Here is a 20930-nt window from a genome sequence, read left to right as displayed (position 1 = left end):
TACCTCTCTGGTTTAGGCTGTTATGAAAATCTGAGATTTTTTTTCCTACAGCAGCAATACTCCACACTCGTGTAGAACACCTCATAATGGACTCACACCTCCTCTTTGGAACACTCCCTTTATTTCTAGCTTCCAAAAACAAGACATGAATTACTACGCTTGGATTTTTGTTTCACGGAAAGTTTAACAGCAGGAGCAGGAAAAACATTCCAAGGTATTAGTTGTAGGTCATGTAGCGGGGGGTAGCACTGAATTTCGCATACGATTTAATGACTTTGTTCACTGCTTCCAAGAAGTCTTTCTCGGTTGCGATTTTTCGACGTGCTCTGATGGCAAACATGCCGGCCTCCGTGCAGACACTGCGAATCTCAGCGCCTTTGAAAGAAAAGGATAAACGAATTCACCACTCGCCACCAGTGGAGATGACGCATACACAAAACTGTTTGAAAAAAAAAGAAAATGAGCTTACCTGTGCTATTGGGACACAGCCGAGCCAACAGCTCAAATCTTATGTCTCTTTCAACGCTCATGGAACGAGCGTGGATCTTGAATATGTGAGTTCGCCCCTGAAAAGAGCGGAGGACAGAAGTGTTCATGCTGTGAAAGAGGTGATGGCTCTCAGCATGCAGCTGTCCACGCCCGTGGCAGGGGCAGATGGAAAATACATCTTTTGTTTGCTGCCCAGCTACAGTTTCCTACGTCTGGACAAGCATGTTTAAGTGTCTGTGATACTAAACCTAGAGAATATTTTCAAAGAGCTTAAATGGTAGAAGTACGTCAAGAAATCTCTCTCAAAAGAGCCAAACAAAACACGTTCCAACTTAAGAACTAAATCACGGAACCAGTTAAAGGATTCTTATCTATTGAGTCAGGAATATGCAGTGAATGCAGATTCCCTGGGCCAGGGGTGGAATCTGTCCAGCGTGAGAAAACCTTTTCTGCACATCTTCAATCCCCCAAGTTTCCATGTAGTTTCAAGTAAGTTAAGAGTGCTGCTTTTGTTAATTATCGTAACTGCTTCCAGAGAATAATGCCCTAACTGAAGAAACACTCTGAAATCAGAATATACTAAGCGTGCTCACCTCAAGATCCGGCAAGCTGAACTCTATCTTCCGATCCAACCTGCCGGGCCTCATCAGGGCTGGATCCAGAGTATCGGGTCTGTTCGTAGCCATCAGCACTTTGATGTTGCCTCGTGGGTCAAAACCATCCAACTGGTTGATCAGCTCCAGCATCGTACGTTGCACTTCGTTGTCACCCCCAGCCCCATCATCGAAACGGGCACCTGGGGAGAGGAGACATGTGTGATTCACAAAATAAGAGAGGGACCTTCAGAGCACAGAGGAGGCGGCACAGCTGCTACACAGTGACACCTGGAAAAATAATTTTAAATTACATCCAAATATTTGTGACGAGTTTACAAAAGGCATGAGGGGGTTCTTTGAAAATGACACATTTCAAAAAAAGAGCGAGCGGTGTTACCTGTCAGCTGTAATAGGCACCGCGTCTTCATCCTTAGCATGAAAGGGCCCGTCTCCCTGCCTACCAACTGGCCCAGATGATGAGACTTATAAATATCCTTTGTTTGTTTGTTTGTTTTGCCTCCCCTCAACCAAAACCCTCCCCGGCCGTGCCTGTGTAAAAATTGTTCTACCTTGAAAGGACCTAAGTAATTCCACTGGGGGAAAAAAAAATAATTTAATTTTCAGGCAGTAATGAAGCTTTAGTATGTAGTCAGAAGCTGAAGGCAGTTTAAGTTAACAGTACTTTTTGCAAAGACAATACAGAGATTCTTCACTAAAGTTTAAATAATCTGGGTGTTCCAAACATGCAAAAATGAATTCTCACCTGGGCTAAATATGTTCAAACTATATAAACCACTTCTTGAAAGCTTCCCAGACATGGGACATGCTGGTGGTAATTTCACTAAATAGGTAGTTACAAGCACATTTCTTGAAATGCAGCGATACAGATAAAGAATTACAACACGAAAAGAAAACCCGCAAGTTCTCGTATGAGATTAGAGCTACACATAATACAAACATACCTCCAATGGCATCGATTTCATCAAAGAATATAAGACAGGCTTTTTTAGTTCTGGCCATCTCAAAGAGTTCCCGAACCATTCGAGCTCCCTGAAAGCAAAAATCAGGATTTTGTTACAGATTCAAGGCACATTAAAGGAAAAGCGAAAATGAAACTTTTCACGTTTCCAAACACTTCAAAGTTTCCAATGACAAAACTCTTATTTGCACACATATCTATAACAGAATGTTCATAAATCTTGAAGCAATTTATAGAGGAGAAATTACTACTCTCAAATTCAGAAGTACAGATGAAGTCATTTACCTCAGGGCCAAGTGAAAAACAAATGGCAGAGTTGGGAGCAGAATCCTGATCCTAGAGTCCTTCCAACCCGCAGATTAAACTCTGCACTGCAAAGTCCATCTCATGGATGACAGCAAACTTCAGGTCTTATAACCGATCGCCTGATCTGCAGTGACTTGTCTGACAATTCCTCCCCCCTCCTGTCCTTCCAGCACGTGAGTACATTCATCCGTCACACCCACTACGGTGTCTGGTCCCCACCACTGGAAATCTGCAGATCGCTCCACACTCCATCCAGTAGTTGCTCTCACCTCTCCCACATACTTCTGCACCAGTTCAGATCCAATTACTCTGATGAAGCAGGCATCGGTCCTGTTAGCGACAGCACGGGCACAAAGTGTTTTGCCTGTACCAGGTGGCCCAAACAACAGCACTCCTTTGGGAGGCTCAATCCCAAGGTTAACAAATCTTTCAGGCTGCAATGGTGGGAAACAGAAGGCAAGGTTATGGGCAAGTTAAAGATTACGTGCACCAAAAAGTAGATGCAAATTAAGAAAAGAATACATGAAGAGCAATATAAACCAGGCCAGGCTGGATTTCACTTGTTAAAACACGACCTCCTTTCACTTAGGTGTTTACGCTCAGCTACATTATCTTTTTTTTCTTTTTCAAATGCTAACAGATGACCAGAATACTTTCAAAATAATAAAAGTTTCAATCTCGAGGTTACTTACATGAAGCAGAGGGGTCTCAACCACCTCTCTCAGCTTCTCAATCTGCTCTTTACAACCACCAACATCACTGTAAGTGACGTCTGGTTTTTCTTCTACCTGCACAACAAAAAGGTGAACGAGCAGTTAACAGCCTGATGCTGTATCTCGCTAGGCTTTCAAGAGCCCACAACAAAATCCAGACAAAGGAATCAAAATCACAAGACAAAGGAATGTCATAATAAGTAAAGGCAGTTCTCACTTGCATCATGGTGACTGTGGGATCAATCTTTGGAGGCAAGGGGATATGGATTTGATACTTGTTTCTGTCCACCCTGGTGAGAAAGCATGAAGACTATTATTTTAACACTGGTTAAACTGTCATGTAGAAAGAACTCTGTAAATTAGAAACTGAATTCTTAAACTGTTCTTTTCTCTGGCATCAAAACAGCCCAGCCCTTAAAGCCAATAGTCAGATGGGCTAGAAACCGGAATTCCTTCTGCAGAGAAGTTCAAGGTTTCCAAAAATATTAATTTCAAAGTATTTTGAAAACTAAATTTCAAAATATCCCACAGAGCAAACTGGCAAAATATTGATTCTAAAAGTAACAGGCTTCACCTCCTCAGCGAACATTTCCTGTGGCCGCCCTGTGTGCAACCGCGCAGACTGCCAAAGGGGAAGCAGGCTACGCAGGCTCCCTGAAAGCTGGGACTATTGAGACCAAAACGGAGAGGTTTCAGTCCGTGATGCATGGTTCTCATCAGCATTATATCAAAATAAAAAGACTTCAGCACGGCATGCGGGTGAGTTACTGTCTTCCAACAGAAAGACATTATTGTTACAATTTCAACCACTGCAAAAATATGACACGATAGTTATTGACCTGTCAAACTACCGGATCAGATGAGAAGGCTTCGGTCTCCAGTAAAACTTGTAAGAACGCAAAGATTTTGCTTACCCAACTCTCATCCCTTCTTCTATGTCAGTAGGTGCCACCTGGTCACTGAGATCCACCACAAATTTGGCAAACTGCTTGACATTGATAATGTACTTGGGATCCTCGGAGTCTGCATTGATTATCTTTGTACACCTAATACACAACACACAATTAACACCAGGAGGCAGACAAACTGGCTTGCTATTTGTATCAAATAGCCATTGTACTTGTGATTCTATTATTATAGCATCATACAATAATTACAGCAATACATACAAGTATGAAGTACATAATACTTCATCTAGTGTAACACCGTTCCTTTTTGACACAATGGTAAAAAGTGCTTTCAATATGCTCAACACATGACCTTTATTTTTAAAAAAAGTCTACTCCTAAGCTATAAATGACATATTAACACTATGTCACTCTTTGCTCCGCTGCAAAGAGGAAGAGTGCACCCACCTCGCAACTTGCAACGGCTGCTCGCTTTGGAGAGTTTGCTTATCTGCAGCCAGATCCCAAAGGGCAGGAGGAGCCAGGCCAGTGTCGGATTCCTTGATCCCTACGTACAACACAGACAGGCTGAGGAGGAAGCAGCTAACTGGTACGTCAGGTCCATACCCTTCACATGTCAACAACCTCAGACGTAAGCCTGCAGGAAGCTTTTTGAGATCTCCGAAACACACACACATCTTTGATGGAATTCCTAAACAGTAAGTTTCCTAAAGAAGTGAGGCCTACGTAACTGTGCCAGCTAAACAAGCAAATACCAGTCTAGCCATCCTCTAACACAAATTTGCAATGTGGCGACGATTACAACCAAGCTTGACAGAGAGACAAGCATATTTCTAAGTTTCAGAAAAGAAGTGAAACTGCAAGTGCTTTCATTGAGGAAAAGCTTTAGTGCAAGACATCAGAAGCTACGGGATTCACACAGATGACAAACCTATTACTATTCTATGCTATTCTAAGTAATAACACTATTCTATTCTAAGATAAAAAACCTAATAAATCTTGCAAAACACAGATACAGAAAGTACCATCTCCATTATGCATTTGAAACAATCAAGGATTTTACTGGAAAATAGAAATCGCAGTCTTCCTGGCAGAACTGAGGGCCACTAGAGCTTAGCAATGGGGCAACATACATCAGTGAAACAAACAAAGAAAAGTTAGGGAACAAATTAATTTTTCTTGTAACTGCCATAACTGATCACCTGATTTTAAACCCGCTGATTTTAAATGCTAACCGCTCAGATACACGTTTCTTTTCTATACAAGGACTAGTACCATGACTTAATACGTTGGGTTTTGAAAGACAGCTTGACACATATCACAATAAATTATCCAGTGACAGAAAGGGGTACTTGTTTCATGCTGTCATAATACAAAAAAAATACCATTTTGAATAAAAATGTGTTAAACTACAAGATTACATGATCATATGTACAGGTTAGCCTTGCAAAGTCAAAAAGACAGATCATCGCCTACAAAGCAAAAATCTCATGTTACCAAATAAAGAAATGTCTCCTTTTGAGAAAAATAACAATAATGAACCAATGCAGAAGTTGTTTAAAATCAGCTTCTTAAAACACTCGTTTCGGTCCGTGCATCTCTTCTATTGAAAGTTATCACAAGAAAGAAAGATACCAGTGAGCTCATTGATTTTCTTAAGTAGTTGTTGAATATCATCTTCTACTTGCTTGATCTGCCTTGAGTACGTGCTCTGGCCCTAGAAAAGAAATATCATGTCGATTTCGTAACTCAAATTATTTTATGTTTAGGAAAAAATGCCAATAGGTGTCGAGCATCAAGATGTTCAATAGACTGTCTTGGTATAACAGCCAACTATTGATCACAGCCAAAAAAGACGGTGTTAAGTTCCAGTAACAATATTTCTGTTTGCAAAAACAGAGTGCAGCTACACACAATTCACCAATTGCGCAAGTGGAAATTTTTCACATTTGTAAACTTCAAGGATTTGTTTTTCCTTTTAAACTGGTTCAGCCTTATTTTTTAAACTATTTTTTTCCTAATGTTTGAAAAAGACTTAGTAAAAATTATATCTAGACAGAATTCTGTATACATTATCTGAAAATCATCTGTACAAGTGCTTTAACTACCTTACCTAACCTTTCTATCATCCACAGAGGATAACAGAAAGCTCACGGGACAAACCAGAAGCTAGATTCTTGCTTGTGATAAAATGCTTTACTGTCTTGCCCTGACTAATGCGGGCAGATCTGGATTTCCTGTAAGTCTCCTTCATATCAACTTGGCAACCAAAAAGAAGCCACAGTGGGCACAAGCAATATTTCAGAGCTTCATAAAGCAGCCTCAGTGTGAACAAAATTCAGGTTTCTGGCAAATGTATCCAAATCCAGACATTCACGAAGCTGCAAGTTTAATTTTTCAAGAGTTCTTTCACAGACCTATTGTACTTTCTGGTGGAGAGGGGAGATTCGTGGCTCTGGCAGGAAAGGCAGACAGTAACCAAAGCAGATTTACTAACTACTCACTAAACACACATCCCTTCAACTCTTGCATTCAATTCCTAACAAAAATTTCTTTTTTTCTCCAATAATCTTGTATATGTATGTTACTTACATAGGTTTTCAGCAAGGCAATATCTCCTTCATCCAAAGCTGAAATGAGACAGGAAAGACTTAAGCTTCCAATTTTAAAAACAAAACCAGCAGTATCAATTCTGCTTCTAAAAGACAAAAACATGCATTTTAAAGGGATTCTTTTGAGATTCTACTTTTTCACTAAACCAAAGTGGAAGAAAAAAGTATCAGACGTTCAAGAAAAATAAAATAGGGTCTGCAGTTACCCTCTTCAGTCCAAAAATCTGTACCGCCCAGAGCTCACAAGAAGCAAGGTACTTTATCTTTGCCTTGCTCAGAGTAGCTGACTGACCTAGGACTGTACAGAGAACAAACTGAAGATATCAAAACTTGATCTTTCAAACTTTTTGTTTCTTAACGTTTAACATAACATCATGAAAAACTGTCATCACTTTCCCGCAGTGATGTCTCTCTTCCAAATTGCCCAGTGTGAGCAGGGAACAGCAACCAAATATAAGCCGGTCTCAGTAACCAAAAACTACTGTAAACTGCTAAAGTAGGCTGGAATCAATAACAAACACAACGCTGAATTTTAATATTGTAAAACACAAAACATGGGAATGGTCATACCAGACGAGATAAACAGTCTGGTGCAATATCCCTTCTCCAACAGGAAGGTCTAAGAACATGGCAAATATATAGCGAACTCCCACTGCCAGGTCACATATTGTTATTAACAGCCCCCTAAAAAAAAAATCTTCCTTATGTGAATAATTTTGATAATTGTTTGAATCTCTGTAAACTTTCAGCAGAATATGCAGGAAGGAATCCCCCAGTTTAAACCAGCATTTGCTTGACTTAAACTTGGAATCTAAAAATTGTACTTGAGCCTCAAAATTCCCACATCAGAACATGCAGCATCAGCTGTTAACTGCTCAAGCTTTTGTAGAGAGACCTGCAGGATTGCTCCAAGGAACTCTCCCAGTTAAGAATTACTTATTCCCTATTTACTTTCCTATCACTTGTCATTTAACAGACCTTTAACATTGCCTCTTTCTTCTCCCAAAAGCTATCTCTTTTCCTGACCAAATGACTGTCTTCACCTTAAGCATCCCTGGCCCTCTGTTCTTCTCTTTTCCAATTCTCCTGTATCTTTTTATAACAGAGGGAGCCCAAACCACACAGTATTGAAGATCTGGATGCGGTGTGTATTATACACTATTTTGAGAGAATTTTTTTGTGTGTTAATCTTTATTTCTTTCCTGATTCTTTGTATTAACCCATTAACTTTTATATGCACTGTTGTTACAATGCAAAAATCTTTCTTGAGCGGGAACAGTTCAAGTCCATCACCGATTACATATAGTACTGCTTTTGGTTCCAGACACATTACTTAATATTTACTAACACGGAACAAAAGGCAAATGAAATTCAACCATGAAAAGCAATGGCGATTTTCACACTATCACCAGAAAAATTTGCTACTTCACTCTCTCCTGCTTCCACTGAATTACTTCGGAATGCGGCAACACACAGGGTGTGACAGCCGCCTCCGCTGGACTCCAGCAAGGAAGAAAAATAAATTATCCTGTTTAATTACGCGATGTGTGGCTCGGCTGCAGACGGCCAGCAGCTCCCCCGCAGCCCGGGGCGGGCCATGGCAAACACACACACACCCCCCGGTATTCGTTATCCACCCACCCCCGCCCCGATCCGTCCTTCACGGCGCTGACCAGCATCTCCCCGAGCGGGCAGCGGACTTGGCGGACCCGATTTTCCTCAGTTTTCCCTCAGAAACGTCAAAAAACAGGCGGATGTTTACCTTTAACACTCCCACCCCACAGACCGCCTCCCCCCCGTCAGGGCGTCAGAGCCGAGCCCGGGCTCCGAGGCCGCTCGGAGGCCTCCGACTGCAGCGCCAAAAACCGCATTTAAGGCATTTTTTTTTAAGTTTGGGGTTTTTTTTCTCCAGCGGCGCTCCTCCAGCCCCGCCGCTCCCGGCACCGAAATGGCGGCCGGCAGCGCCGCCCCCGCCGCGGTAACCGGTGTCCGGCCGAGGCCGAGGCGCCGCTCGGGGAGTCTCCCCGCCATGAACACGGGGATCCCGACCCGGGGCGGGGGGGGCGCTGCCGGTTCCGCCGCCCGTTGCCGCTATGGTAACGGCTGGTGGGCCCGGGGGAGGCGGCAGGGCCTGGCCCCCACCCGCCCCCGCCTCTCACCGCGGATGGGTTTATCCTCCTTCTCCTCCTCCTTGGTCTTCCTTTGATCGGCTCCCAGGTAGTCCGGCATCCTGGCGGCCGCGTCCCGCCGCCCGCCCTGCCCCGGATGCGTTACGCAGCACCACCGGGGCTTCCGGACGGGCCGGGCTGCGCCGGGGGGACATCAAAAGAGGGTGCACCGTTCCCCGCGAGCCGCGGGCTCCGCGCCACCGCCAACTCCTTCCCCCCCGGCACCACTGCCGCCGCCGGACAGTTCCGCCCGCCACGTCCGCCAGCGGGGCGGCCTGCGCCGCGCCGGTGAAACCCGCCCCGCCCCGGGTCCGGGCTCCGTTGCGGAGGGGCGGCGTGGAGCGGGCAGCAGGGCCAGGCGGTCGGCGGGGGAGGGGGGAACCGGGCCGCTTATCCCGCCGCACGCCGCCGCCCCGGAAGCGCTCGGCGGGCGCCTCCATGCGCCGGCTCCCGGCAACCGGCGAGGCGAGGCCAGCGGGCCCCGGCGCCCAGGCCCCAGCCGCGCTCCGGCCAGCCGCCCGCCGCCGCCATGCTGCGGGGGGCGCAGGAGGGGCAGGTGACGGCCGTCACCAGGGCGCTGTCGGCCGGTAGGTACCTCCGGCCCCTCGGGAGCGGGGCGGGAGCAGCGCGGCCGCCGGGCTACCGCCGGTGCCGAGCCGCGGGGGCGGCGGGTCGTGAGGGGGAAGGAGGCCGGAATCTGCCGGCGTGGTGGGGAGTGGGGCTTCCCCCGGTGTGAGGGGGTGATCCAGGGGAACAGACCCCCCCAACCAGCGCCCGCTGAGGCGTTAGAGTTGAGAAATGGTCTGTTTCTGAAGAACTTTCCCCTCAGTTTTACCTCATTGCCGCCCTCCTCGCGCCTTGCGGCCGCCCCGCGGCTCGTTGCCGGTCGGTGTGGGAGCAACAAGTGCGGTGGGGGAGCGGCGGGATCCGTCCAAATTTAACGGTTCTGCTGCAGTTATCTTCTCCGTTACCCAAGCAAAGAAGATATTGAGTATCGTTTCACACGTGCGTTCCTTTAAGTTGAGACCAGCTTTCAAGGTTTGAGAGCGCAGTGAAGTGTTGGGAAGGTCCCGCCTGATAAACGTCTGTTCTGGTTCTTGCAGGCTTTAAAGCAGCCTGGCGTTTTTAGAGCAAATTAGAAGATTTGCCAATCTGTAGCCTCGTGTGATGCAGTACTTTTATGGGCTTTGATGAGGTTTAATTTGAAAAAAAAAAAAAGTAAACCACAGAAGGTGAAGTTGCTTTTATGTTTTTGCTTATAGCATCAGTACTCTGTCAAGTGGAACCCGTGGGAAGATGGTTTGAAGCATTTATTAAGAGGAGAAACATAAATGTTTCTGCCTCTTTCCAGGAGCTAGAGGATGAAAAGGAACTTTCTGAAGAATCGGGGGATGAAGAATTGCAGCTTGAAGAATTTCCTATGTTAAAAACCCTTGATCCAAAGGACTGGAAGGTATTCAGTTGATACAGATTAGTGTTGATTATTTTGGCTGTAAATCTCCTGTCAAAGTTATCTGCCGTTCTCAGCTGCTAAAGATCCCCTTCTTCCTCCTTTCCCACCCCCATCCGAATCGCTTTGTGTCCCTTAGCGTTACACCTGAGTTTGTATTTTACACACGTAACTGGTTGATGAGGGCAAACTTGTTGCACATCAGGATAAGATCTTAGCCCTGAACTGTTGCTTTTCATTTTACTGCCTGTAAGCCGTAAAAGTGTCTCTTCTTGCTGTTACCGCCTCCCTTATTCTGGGATTGCGTTAGCACTCTTAATATTGAAGACAGCAATTCAATTTTCCAATAATTGAACCTTCTAGGATCCAGTGCTTTAATCCAATTTAGATTAAGCTACTTGAATTTCTGTAATAGTGGCTTTATTGATATTTGGTTATTCAATAGTTATGACCTTTACGACAATTGTTCCTATAGCCTTTTTCTAATATTTATTGAGGGAAGGAAGAATTATGCCTCTTGCTTTTAAAAGACTGGGAGGATAACTGTTTTTTTGCATGTGTTGTGGCTTTTTAGGTCTCATTTATCAGTGTTTATTAGGGTTATTTTTTTCCCCCTCAGAATCAAGACCATTACGCAGTTCTTGGGCTAGGAAATATACGATACAGGGCCACTCAGAAACAAATCAAAGCAGCTCGTAAGTACCTTTCCTTCATAAGCATACCTTTTTTTCAAGTGTACACAACTGTTTTCCACGTGAAAATACATACATGTCATGAACAAGCTTTTTACTGTTTCACAGACCTAAAAACATCTGCTCTTTGGTTGGTGTTGCTTACCAGCCTTCTAAATTTGCATCACAGCTCTGAAATCCAAAGGCCTAAAGCTAGGGAATTCAAAAATTTCACTCAGTTCACCTCTCAGCTTTCTTGCCTGTGTGTTTTTTGTCAACAACATCGAGACTATACGTGTACATTCCTGCATTTTTGAGTCTGCAGCCATGCTCAGTGAGAGGCATACCAACCTCAATGGGTTGGTACCTTGAAGCTCCCTTACAATGGTTAGCTGCCACTTTAATGCTTGTGAACGTTTAAGAAGTACACTGCTATTATCATTCTGATTAGACTGAGCGTTGCATAGGAATGGAGTGGTAGCTCTTGAATTTTCAGGTATTCAAGTAACTAAAAGTTACTTAGGTCACTGAGAAGCTTAGTTTTGCTCTTTGGTCACTTTACTATGTGAAAACTGTAGAGTTCCTGTGGCTGGATCTCTGGGATATTAGTAAACTGTTAAAAATGTAGTCTTGTGAGGTTTCCTTGACATTTTGGGTAAGTAAGTAATAGAACTTGCAAGTGCCAATGCGCTGCTTAATGATGTCACGGGACTGTGTCTTAAATCATGACATGGTTCAGAAGTGCGTGCAGGTGACTGGGGGTATCTTATGGTACTTTTATATGAAGAAACAATAAGGCTTCAGAACTTTGTTTCCTAGAAAGCAATGTGACCAAGAGTTGCCTTAGCAAGAAGGATACAAGTTTTCAGTGGAGGAAGAATTAAAAGTACTCTGAAGATTGTTTAATGGCTTCTATGAAGTAAGCTGATGGTTTTGTGAGTTGATCTTGCGAACACTTGCCTGTATAGCTGTACTGCTGTGAGGAGGATCACTGTCCCCAGTGAAACCACAGATACTACCAAATGAAAATGGGCGGAAATTAGCGAATTACCAGTTTGCACAGGAAATTATGTTGTCTCAGGTATGTGTTGATTAGCAGTGCCACTGTGGAGCATGTGCTAATATAGAATAGAGCAAGACCTATTCTGGTGATGATTAGTGGTCTCGCTAATCTTGTCAAGCAAGAACTGGGGCATCTCTGTAGGATCCTAACTGCATTCAATTATTACATGGTGGTATAGAGAGGTGAGTCTTTCTCACCAATATATACTGTGCTTTCCTGTTTTTAACAAGGATTCTGTTTTGTTTCTCAAAAGGCAAGTTGCTGTAACTACTTGCATGATATCTTCTCTCTGGTATTTTATAGTAGCCAAGAAGGTACAGTTTATGTTGTATGATAATATGGCTAGACCTTTTGTCAAAGAAGTCAGTTGAAAATCTGGTTTTACTGTTTAAACACTAGGACAACCTTGGTAGCAACTTTAATAGATGCTCTGTGTTAGTTATATCTTAGGATTTAAGGCCTAATTAGAGAGACCATACTTGAGCACAAAGTCTAATGTGTGTACTTAACGTTATCCGTGGGTAAGTGCAGCAGTCTTTACAGGCTCATGGCTGTAGTTTCCTTGCTAAATTTCATCTTGGATCCTGTTCAGGACTTGAGTAAAGAAATAGAATACAATTTTTATTTTGTTTGGACTTCTTTGCTTTTCATTGAAAATAACAACTAAAATTACATTAATTATTTTACTTTACTTTTTCAGTATGATTGCACAGGGAATTGTACCATGTTGAACAATTAAGGTCCTGAAACTGCATTATGCTATTTAAAGCTAATTGTACACTTACAGTTACTGAAGCACTTTACTACGCGTAATATCAGAATAATCAGTACTGCTTTGGCTGATGAAGGTGCAATAGAGTTTCTGAGTTGTGGTTATTTTGTGTCCAAGCAAAGATGAAATAATTTTAATGCTGACAATAGTGTTAAATCAAAGAAAATTCATTAACTCATGTCTGTTTTCTTCCTGATGTGTTTGGGTTTTTTTTTTTGGGGGGGGGGAGTAATTTTTTTTTTTAAATTTCTTTTTTTAAGTATCTAATTGGAGAAATATCAATTGGATTTATCATATTACTTTATAGTTTATGAGAAATAAACTGATGAGATGAAGCTTCTCTAAACGCAATGCATCTATTTGCTAGATAAATCCATGGTTTTGAAACATCATCCAGACAAGCGAAAAGCTGCAGGGGAACAGATAGGAGAAGGTGATAATGATTATTTTACATGCATAACTAAAGGTAAGCAATTGATCTCTTTTATTAGATACTCTCTCAATCTACTTGATAATCTGAAACATATTTGTAGTGCTTTATTAGATTTTTAAAGAATTGTCAATTACTAAAAAGACAGAGAAGTTCTCTTCCATTTTAGAAAACTGCCTCAATAAATAGAGATCACATTAATATAACTTCCCTCTGGGTAGAAGCAGTATGGGAATGCAGCTGATAAACGTTTGTCTGCCAGGCCACTTGGTGACAAAATGTGAACATTTGTAGCGGCGTATATACGAAGATGAACCACTAGAGGTAGCCACATACCTAGCATAAACTGGTGTGCTATAAAGTAGTTCCCCTAAGACACCAACAGCAATTGGAAAATCTGAATTCTAATGCGTTTACTCTGCCAACAGAGCATCTGCTGATTTGATGTAGGATATCAGTTCCTTCAGCTGCTCTTTTCTGCCCACAGTTGACTGAGTGAACTCAATTGAATAACATTCCTTTTCTTGCCTGTAGTGACCCAGAACACTGCTGCAGGCTGATTCCAGAACCATAGGGAGTGTTCTAGGTGTATGACATATTGCTCTAGAAATGCTTTGGAGTTTGGCTTTTTTGTTTATTTCAAACAATTTTTTTTTTTCTTACTCAAAAGGCTGGGACAAAATCTTGGAATTGGTGTGTTCTAAGCTTTCTTCTGGGTATCTTACAATACTACTTAAAATGTTAGATGATATGTTAGACAAGCTAATGATGTTTTCAACCTCCCTGAGAGTTGTCAAGAGGAAAAAACTTGCCAAAGAATTTTTTTTTTCCTGTAGTTGCAGTCCTGTCAGAAACTGGCAGATATTTATAATAAGAACAACCTGCACCTGGATTTAGGAATGTGCTCTGTGTTCTACATGCAAGGAGCAAAATACGTTTCCCTTTAACTGCTTACAGTCTGAGTTTAAGGATAAACAGAAAGGAAAGCACAAAGTCGCATGGAAGAGGAGTAATGCTTCCAGGCAGCACCCTGGATGAAGGAAATGCAATGGTAGGGAAGTGGAATCTGGAGTAGAAGCAAGTGGTAATGGAATGGAGAGAAGCAGCTTGGAAAGGCAGGAGTACGTAGGTGGGATTCAGGGCTGGGTCTGACAAAGGAATGAGTGGGAGGTACAGTGCTGGGGGAGCTGGGTCTGTGGGAGTAGAATTGGGGATCTGTGTGGGAGGGACAGCTCTTAGCTGGAAGAGAAACCAACGGATGTGCACAGAATTTCTTGCATCAAGAAAATAGCATGAGGGTTATTGAAGCTCCTGGCTTGCAATTTAGAGGATAACTGGGGTCACTTAGAGTACTGGCAGAGGCAAGGGAGGAGTGGCAGCCTGCAGCTCATTGCTGGTGCCTTGCATTCCTTCCTCTCTCCACTAACGCGCACAGTGAGATCAGTTTGCAGAACCACTGAGCACCCAGGTCTCCTCCAGCTTATCACCTTCTAGATCTGACCTTAAGGTGCAGTGTTCTCTATACAGGGATGCCGTCAGAGAAGCCCATGAAAGATCGTGACACAAATTTGAATCCTTTGATGACTTTCCACTCTTACTGAAAAATAGCGGGTATTGTAAAACTGACAGACAAAGTAATTCCACACTTCCTTGAGAGAAAACAAGAGTTTACTGAAGCTGCAGTGTGTGTGATTTCCAGGTTAAAACATGCAGTAATGTGATACTCTCCAACTGCAGGACTGTAAGAACAGGAAAACTGGGAGCGGGTGCATGTTTTGGCTAGTAGATATGTGGTGTTTCATACCCTTTCCAAGTCTCAGTACAACTTCACTGTGAGCTGCAAAAACTCCAATGAATGGCTCCTGTCCTTGCCAGTTCTGACATCATATTCACTCAGGGACTGCTTTTACTCCGTGCCTGTCTTGGTAGACCATTTTGTGAATTTATCTGCAAGGATCTGGTGTAGGATAAAAGCCTGAAGACATGCCCAAACTCCCAGTGCCTGAACTGAATTTACTGCTATAAAATTATTTAAAATATAATCTGGTTTGTAACCTCAATGGCTAAATATGTTGTTTTTCATAAACATTTTCCTCCTACTTGATTTAACAGGAATTGACAGCAATGCTATTTGGTGTCACTAAAATAATTAAATATTGAGCTGCACAGAATAACAGATCAAACGCAGATCTGACAGCATCTTTTTAAACATTTAGAACCTTTTCTGTAACATTCCCACCTTGTGGGGAAGACTCACTTTACTCTTATGTTTTATGTCTGGTAACTTTTCCTTCAGCTTATGAAATATTATCTGACCCTGTGAAACGACGAGCATTTAACAGCATAGATCCTACTTTTGATAATTCTGTACCCTCCAAAAGTGAAGCAAAAGAGAATTTCTTTGAAGTTTTTTCACCAGTTTTTGAAAGAAATGCCAGGTAAGCTATGCCAGACTGCCTTTGCTGTTGCTGGAGAATCAGCATTTGCAAACTCTTCTGGCATTGTGTTTGTAACAGGCGTGTTTTTAAGGTATTCTGGGAGATGTATTAATTTGGTAGAAATGTAATACAAGTAATACAATTATTTAATTTTAAGATAATCTGAACTGTCACACTGGAGGCATTGAGTTTGACCCACGAGATTAAAAAAAAAGTAAAAGTCTTTCTTGGCTCCATACTACTTACATGGAATGGAGGCAGAGCATGCTTTATTCCCTTAGAATATGTGGGAAACTTCCTGTAGCCTACCACAGAGCTGAGTAATTCACAGAGCACCTTTTGTCTGCTTTGTGGGAGCTTCTCTACTAGGAGAAGGTGTGTGGAGAATTGAGTATCCTGTGTTCCATCAGGTATCCTTGTAGGCACACGAAACTCAGGCAGGAGGAGTTTGCTTTTCTGGGAGAGCTCCCCAAAAAAGGCCCAATCTGGAAGATGCTTAGAAGGAGCTCTCCTGTTTTCTTCCTCTTTCCTGGTGCCTCTCTGTGTTGATGGGAGGGAGCCTCTGATGTGGTATTTTGATTCTGTACTTAACATGTGCCATGTTCTGAAGTAAGAATACATATATATTATTTCTTGAATATATCCATTTATTTTCAGGTGGTCAAATAAGAAAAATGTTCCTAAACTGGGGGACATGAACTCATCATTTGAAGAGGTAGATGCATTCTATTCATTTTGGTAAGTTAGCTGATACCTCAGTTTCTATTCAAGACACATGATATAAAGGGCTTGCAGACCTTTTTGTATGTAGGTTGTTGGCTGTGGTCTGTTCTGACCTAGTAACGCCACAAAATTACCCCATAGCTGTTCGGTGCCTTCCACAAACAGGCTTTCTCTGAACTAATACATCCGCGTTGTAAATTCACAATTACAGTGGGAGCTTCTGGCAGTTCTCTGACCACAATGGCTGTGAACCGAGTTGACCCACGGACTAGAGGTGGGGTTCATCTCACCTAACTTGTTTTCAGTCGAGGTGTCTACTAGGTATTTCAGCTCCCCTAGTTAAGGGAGGTGTGTCTAGTCCAATAAAATCAGTTAGAATTTATGCCTTGACTCATCTGCTCAATGCGGATGCTTATATAAAGACTGAAGTAATTTCTCTCTGAACTCTACAGACTGCACTATATCTCCACTGCCTGTAATGGGAGCTTAGACAACTGCACTGTAGACATTTAGAGTCGGTGAGACTGATCCCATCCTAAAATACACTCTGTCCTACAGTGCAGATAGATGTAAATCATTACCATCAATAGCATCTTGCGTTTTGACTTAACACAGTGGAATCATTGTAGGTGTAGTATAATTGTAAATTATGTATTATAGATTGTAAATAACAGCATAATTGCCTACAAAAAGCTAACAGTAAAAGAGGTAGATTATTTGTAATAGTTTTGCTGTTTTCTTTTTTTAATTCACTCTTTTTTTTTTTCCTTTTTTTTTTTTAATTTACTTTAGGTATAATTTTGATTCCTGGAGAGAGTTTTCCTATTTAGATGAAGAGGAAAAAGAAAAAGCAGAATGGTATGTAAGTAAAAAGAAATTTGACAGGAGACTGAGAGATTGGTACAGCAAGATTTTTCCAACTTCTTATTAGACTGTAAGTCCTAGGAAGAAAGGTAGCTGAACTAAGACTGAATTCACTCTCCCAGATTAGTAGTTAGTCATGGACTTGAACTGTACTGACTGTGGGCTTCTTTTTGTCGTACCTGTGTAATTGAAGTATTCCTTGCCTGCATCACAGAGGTGTTTCTGAGGTGCTTTGAAATGTGTGTTCATTTAAGTTCAGACTTGCAGTTCCAGCAAGCCCCAAACACAGGTTGAACCTGGAGCCAGAAGAGAGTGGATGAGTAAGCAGGCATCGTCTCTCTCTCCGACTCTTTATTAAACTGTGCTGAGGCAAGTGATACTTTCTAGAATTGAGAGAGATCAGTTCTGATGGCTTGATGTTAATAAAAATAGTGTATTTGTTGATGTAGTGATAGTTGCTGAATTACTCAGACCATGTTGCCATTGGAAAATACATTCTATTTTTATCCTTCCTACAGTTATAAACACAGAATGTTCAAGTTAGAGCACCAAATCATTTAGTCTAACACGTATTTCATAGGACACAACCTTTCACTTAGTCATCCTTGTATAACCGTAACTTGCATTGTATGAGTCTCTTCTTTTACATTTGAATAGAAATCAATTTTGTAGTTAGATTCAGTCATTAGCTTGCTTTGTGGCTAAAGACTGCCATATTTAGACTGTAGCTAGGCATTCCTTCCTCTTCTTATGCCTTTTGCTGATACTAAATTTTTTTGAGTCTCTCTGGACCCAATGTTCCCTTTCCTGCACAGGTTCTGTGAAGGCACTGTGATCAATTCCATACCACTTGTATTTTTGATAAATTATAGAGTAATCTCTAGGCTTCTCATTGGAGGAAGGCTCTTGAATTATTTGCGTAGCTGTTCTTTGTGCTTATTCCTGTCATTGGTGTCCTTTTTAAAAAACATTTAGACAAATGGTACATAGTATGCTAGTACTTCAGAGAGAGAACTACATTAGCTTCTGTTCAGTTGGTCATGATTCTTGTTATCCCTTCTTGCCAAAGGTGATATTGCTCCTGTTTTAGATCTTCAGTCCACTTGTAGTAGTCTCCTACTCTGTTATGGGGATTGTTTTCTCTGTTTTGAGGTATATTGTTCTGTATTCAGTTGTGTGGATGAGGATATAGACCCCCACTAAAAATTTGACTCTTTCTTGGCAGCACTGACAAATATTTTCAGATTACTTAGCCAATTTTTAATCTATCTAACCTGAGCTGTATTTAACTGGAGTAAATCTGGCATGATTTTACTAGAGTGTCACGGTACTTCATAGTAAGTGTTCTTTCTGTGCAGATGGGTTTACTTGACATGACCTATAGTCTGTAAGATGGAGATAAAGGGCAGCAATATAATTGATGTCAATTAATTAAACTGTATACAAACATTTTGGTTGTTTTGCTTGGGTTTAATGTTGGGTCAACGAGTGGATTGCATTTTGAAAAAAAAGTCCATGATCTCATTCCCTGCAATGATAGATAAGCAGCTTGTTTTGTCAGGTTCATGTAATTGTGTAAACACTTAGCACTTTTGACATGAGCTTGGGGCCTGGAACTTAATTTTTTGTAAGTACTCAGGGAAGAGCATCTGTGTAGGGATACTTTTTTTAAAAAAGTTTATTGAATTTCTAACAGACTGACACTGTAGGGTATTAGCACTGAACTACACTTTCCCTTTTTAGTCGAGATGAAAGGAGGTGGATTGAAAAGCAGAACAGAGCTGCCAGAGCATTGAGGAAAAAAGAAGAAATGAACAGAATTAGGACACTTGTTGGTGAGCATACAAACTGCTGTTTTCTTAAAGAGAGATTTGTTAACTAACAGTGGAAATCTCCTGTTTTTCTTTTGTATATGATGCATCCTTTCTTCTGCCAGACAATGCATACAGCTGTGATCCCAGGATAAAGAAATTTAAGGAGGAAGAAAAGGCAAAGAAAGAAGCAGAGAAGAAAGCAAAGGTAGAAGCAAAACGAAAAGAACAGGAGGCAAAAGAAAAAGTAAGTTAACTACTTTATTTGGGTTGAAAAAACTTCGTTCATTCCCACCTGATCCAATGCTTCAGCTTCTAGACATGTCAGAAAGCTACTGTTAGAATTATATTGGGGTTTAAAGATGTGTTGGTTTTGATCCCTGTGCAACAGGCAGTGCAAGACTGGCAGCCATTTGAGAGTGAGATGAAACAAGGAGTGCAGCTCTGAAACAGAAAAACTTCTAAAACTGAGTTTTGTTGTTGCATACACTTCCTCTGGTTTAGAGGCGGTTGTTGAGTTCTGTGCCCTACTTTCCTTTTTCATAAAACGGATACAGCCACTTGCCTTGTGCCGATGGTCTGTGAGTGGTCAATTGGTATGAAACACTTTGACGTAACATAACGTATTTGATTAATAGTAGCAGTTTAGAAAAGATGGCTCTTTCTGAAAACGGTACCAGGAATCAAAGGGAACTCTCAGGTGCTAAGAAGTGACTTAAAATACAATACTGGAGAACCACAAAATTTTATGTTCGTACTCATGCAGGAGAAATGTTGGACCACTGCATTTTTTCCGAGCTTATGCTCTTAGGGCAGGCATTGGAAATTTCATACAGTTGTACATCTTCATTGTGAAGGAAGTCAGGATTTATGAACTAGGGGTCCTCAAGTTGAGTATTTGAATCATTGCTAGCTGGTGTATGTTTCATCACCTCCCTCTAAATTCTTGGAAAACCAAATATGAAAATATTGATATATTAAAAACCAGAAATGGCACATTTTAATACTGAATAACCCCTATAACAGTGTGACTTTGTTGAGGTTTTTTTGTTTGTTTTTTGCTTTTGATTGCAGCAAAGACAAGCAGAATTAGAAGCAGCACGGTTAGCAAAAGAAAAGGAGGAAGAAGAAGTTAGGCAACAAGCATTAGTAGCAAAGAAGGAAAAAGAGATACAGAAAAAAGCAATCAAGAAAGAAAGGCAAAAACTGAGAACGACATGCAAGGTATTTAAATATCATTATAGTGAAATACAGGTTACATCAGTGAAATTACTATGTTTGCTTAGATCAGACCCTGTCACATGCTTGCTTGTTCTTATGGCTGGAGATGGGTACGGAAAGTGGGTTTACTATAAAGCAAAATACTAAAACACATACTTATCATATAGTTTTGAGTTATGAGTAAAGCTGACCAAATAGGTTCAAACACAGCAGTGGCTGAAGAATGCTGTGTGTTAAGCCTTTGTCTGAAGGAAAAGGACAATAAAGTTCAAGAACTTTGTAGAACATGTATTTCTGCTTCCAGAACTGGAATTACTTTTCTGATAATGAGGCAGATTGTGTTAAAATGATGGAGGAGGTGGAAAAGCTTTGTGATCGTCTTGAGCTAGCAAGGTAAGTTTTCCTGCTGCTGATTTCTGCTTGTTTTGATACCCATCTTTCTACTAGCTATCCATTGTAACTTAATAATTTATTTTTAGTCTGCAATGCTTGAATGAAGCACTTACATCCACAACAAGGGAAGGAGGGAAGGCGGCTGTAGTAAAACAGGTAATTATGCTGAGTGTCAAATCAAAATAACAGAATAATTTGATTTGTGACATCTACATGACTGAATCGAAATAAGATACACCATAGCTGCTGTGGAATCCTGCCTGTTAAACACACAGACCTGAGTTTCAGAGTCCCCAGGCTGACTTGATGTCTGCTCCATTTTT

General features: G+C 41.7%; 2 protein-coding genes across 3 annotated transcripts in view; one reads left to right on the top strand and one right to left on the bottom strand.

Annotated features, from left to right (window-relative positions):
- Window positions 1–101: 101 nt before the first annotated feature.
- On the bottom strand, window positions 102–9186 carry PSMC2 (proteasome 26S subunit, ATPase 2). Its single transcript, XM_074573951.1, has 12 exons — window positions 8763–9186; window positions 6584–6621; window positions 5627–5708; window positions 4439–4538; window positions 3998–4129; window positions 3301–3373; window positions 3063–3158; window positions 2640–2804; window positions 2048–2135; window positions 1083–1285; window positions 470–566; window positions 102–375 (listed from the first exon to the last, which is right to left on the bottom strand). The coding sequence occupies exons 1-12, from the start codon at window positions 8830–8832 to the stop codon at window positions 218–220; spliced, it is 1302 nt and encodes a 433-aa protein (XP_074430052.1). The 5' UTR covers window positions 8833–9186; the 3' UTR covers window positions 102–217.
- DNAJC2 (DnaJ heat shock protein family (Hsp40) member C2) overlaps window positions 9091–20930 on the top strand; it is a 17421-nt gene continuing 5581 nt past the window's right edge. Inside the window, exons 1-12 of one of the 2 annotated variants that reach the window (XM_074573612.1) lie at window positions 9091–9358; window positions 10034–10224; window positions 10841–10916; window positions 13095–13193; window positions 15454–15595; window positions 16253–16333; window positions 17111–17176; window positions 18926–19017; window positions 19119–19240; window positions 20068–20217; window positions 20519–20607; window positions 20694–20763. In XM_074573612.1, coding sequence (XP_074429713.1) covers window positions 9301–9358; window positions 10034–10224; window positions 10841–10916; window positions 13095–13193; window positions 15454–15595; window positions 16253–16333; window positions 17111–17176; window positions 18926–19017; window positions 19119–19240; window positions 20068–20217; window positions 20519–20607; window positions 20694–20763 — 1236 coding nt within the window. In that variant the 5' untranslated portion in view covers window positions 9091–9300. The remainder of the gene's footprint in view (window positions 9359–10033; window positions 10225–10840; window positions 10917–13094; window positions 13194–15453; window positions 15596–16252; window positions 16334–17110; window positions 17177–18925; window positions 19018–19118; window positions 19241–20067; window positions 20218–20518; window positions 20608–20693; window positions 20764–20930) is intronic. The other variant, XM_074573553.1, reaches the window with a different exon arrangement.

The sequence above is a fragment of the Larus michahellis genome, chromosome 1 (genome assembly GCF_964199755.1).
Source record: "Larus michahellis chromosome 1, bLarMic1.1, whole genome shotgun sequence".
NCBI lineage: Eukaryota > Metazoa > Chordata > Aves > Charadriiformes > Laridae > Larus > Larus michahellis.
The sequence above is the reverse complement of the archived record's forward strand: the minus strand, read 5'-3'. Positions and strand labels throughout refer to the sequence as shown.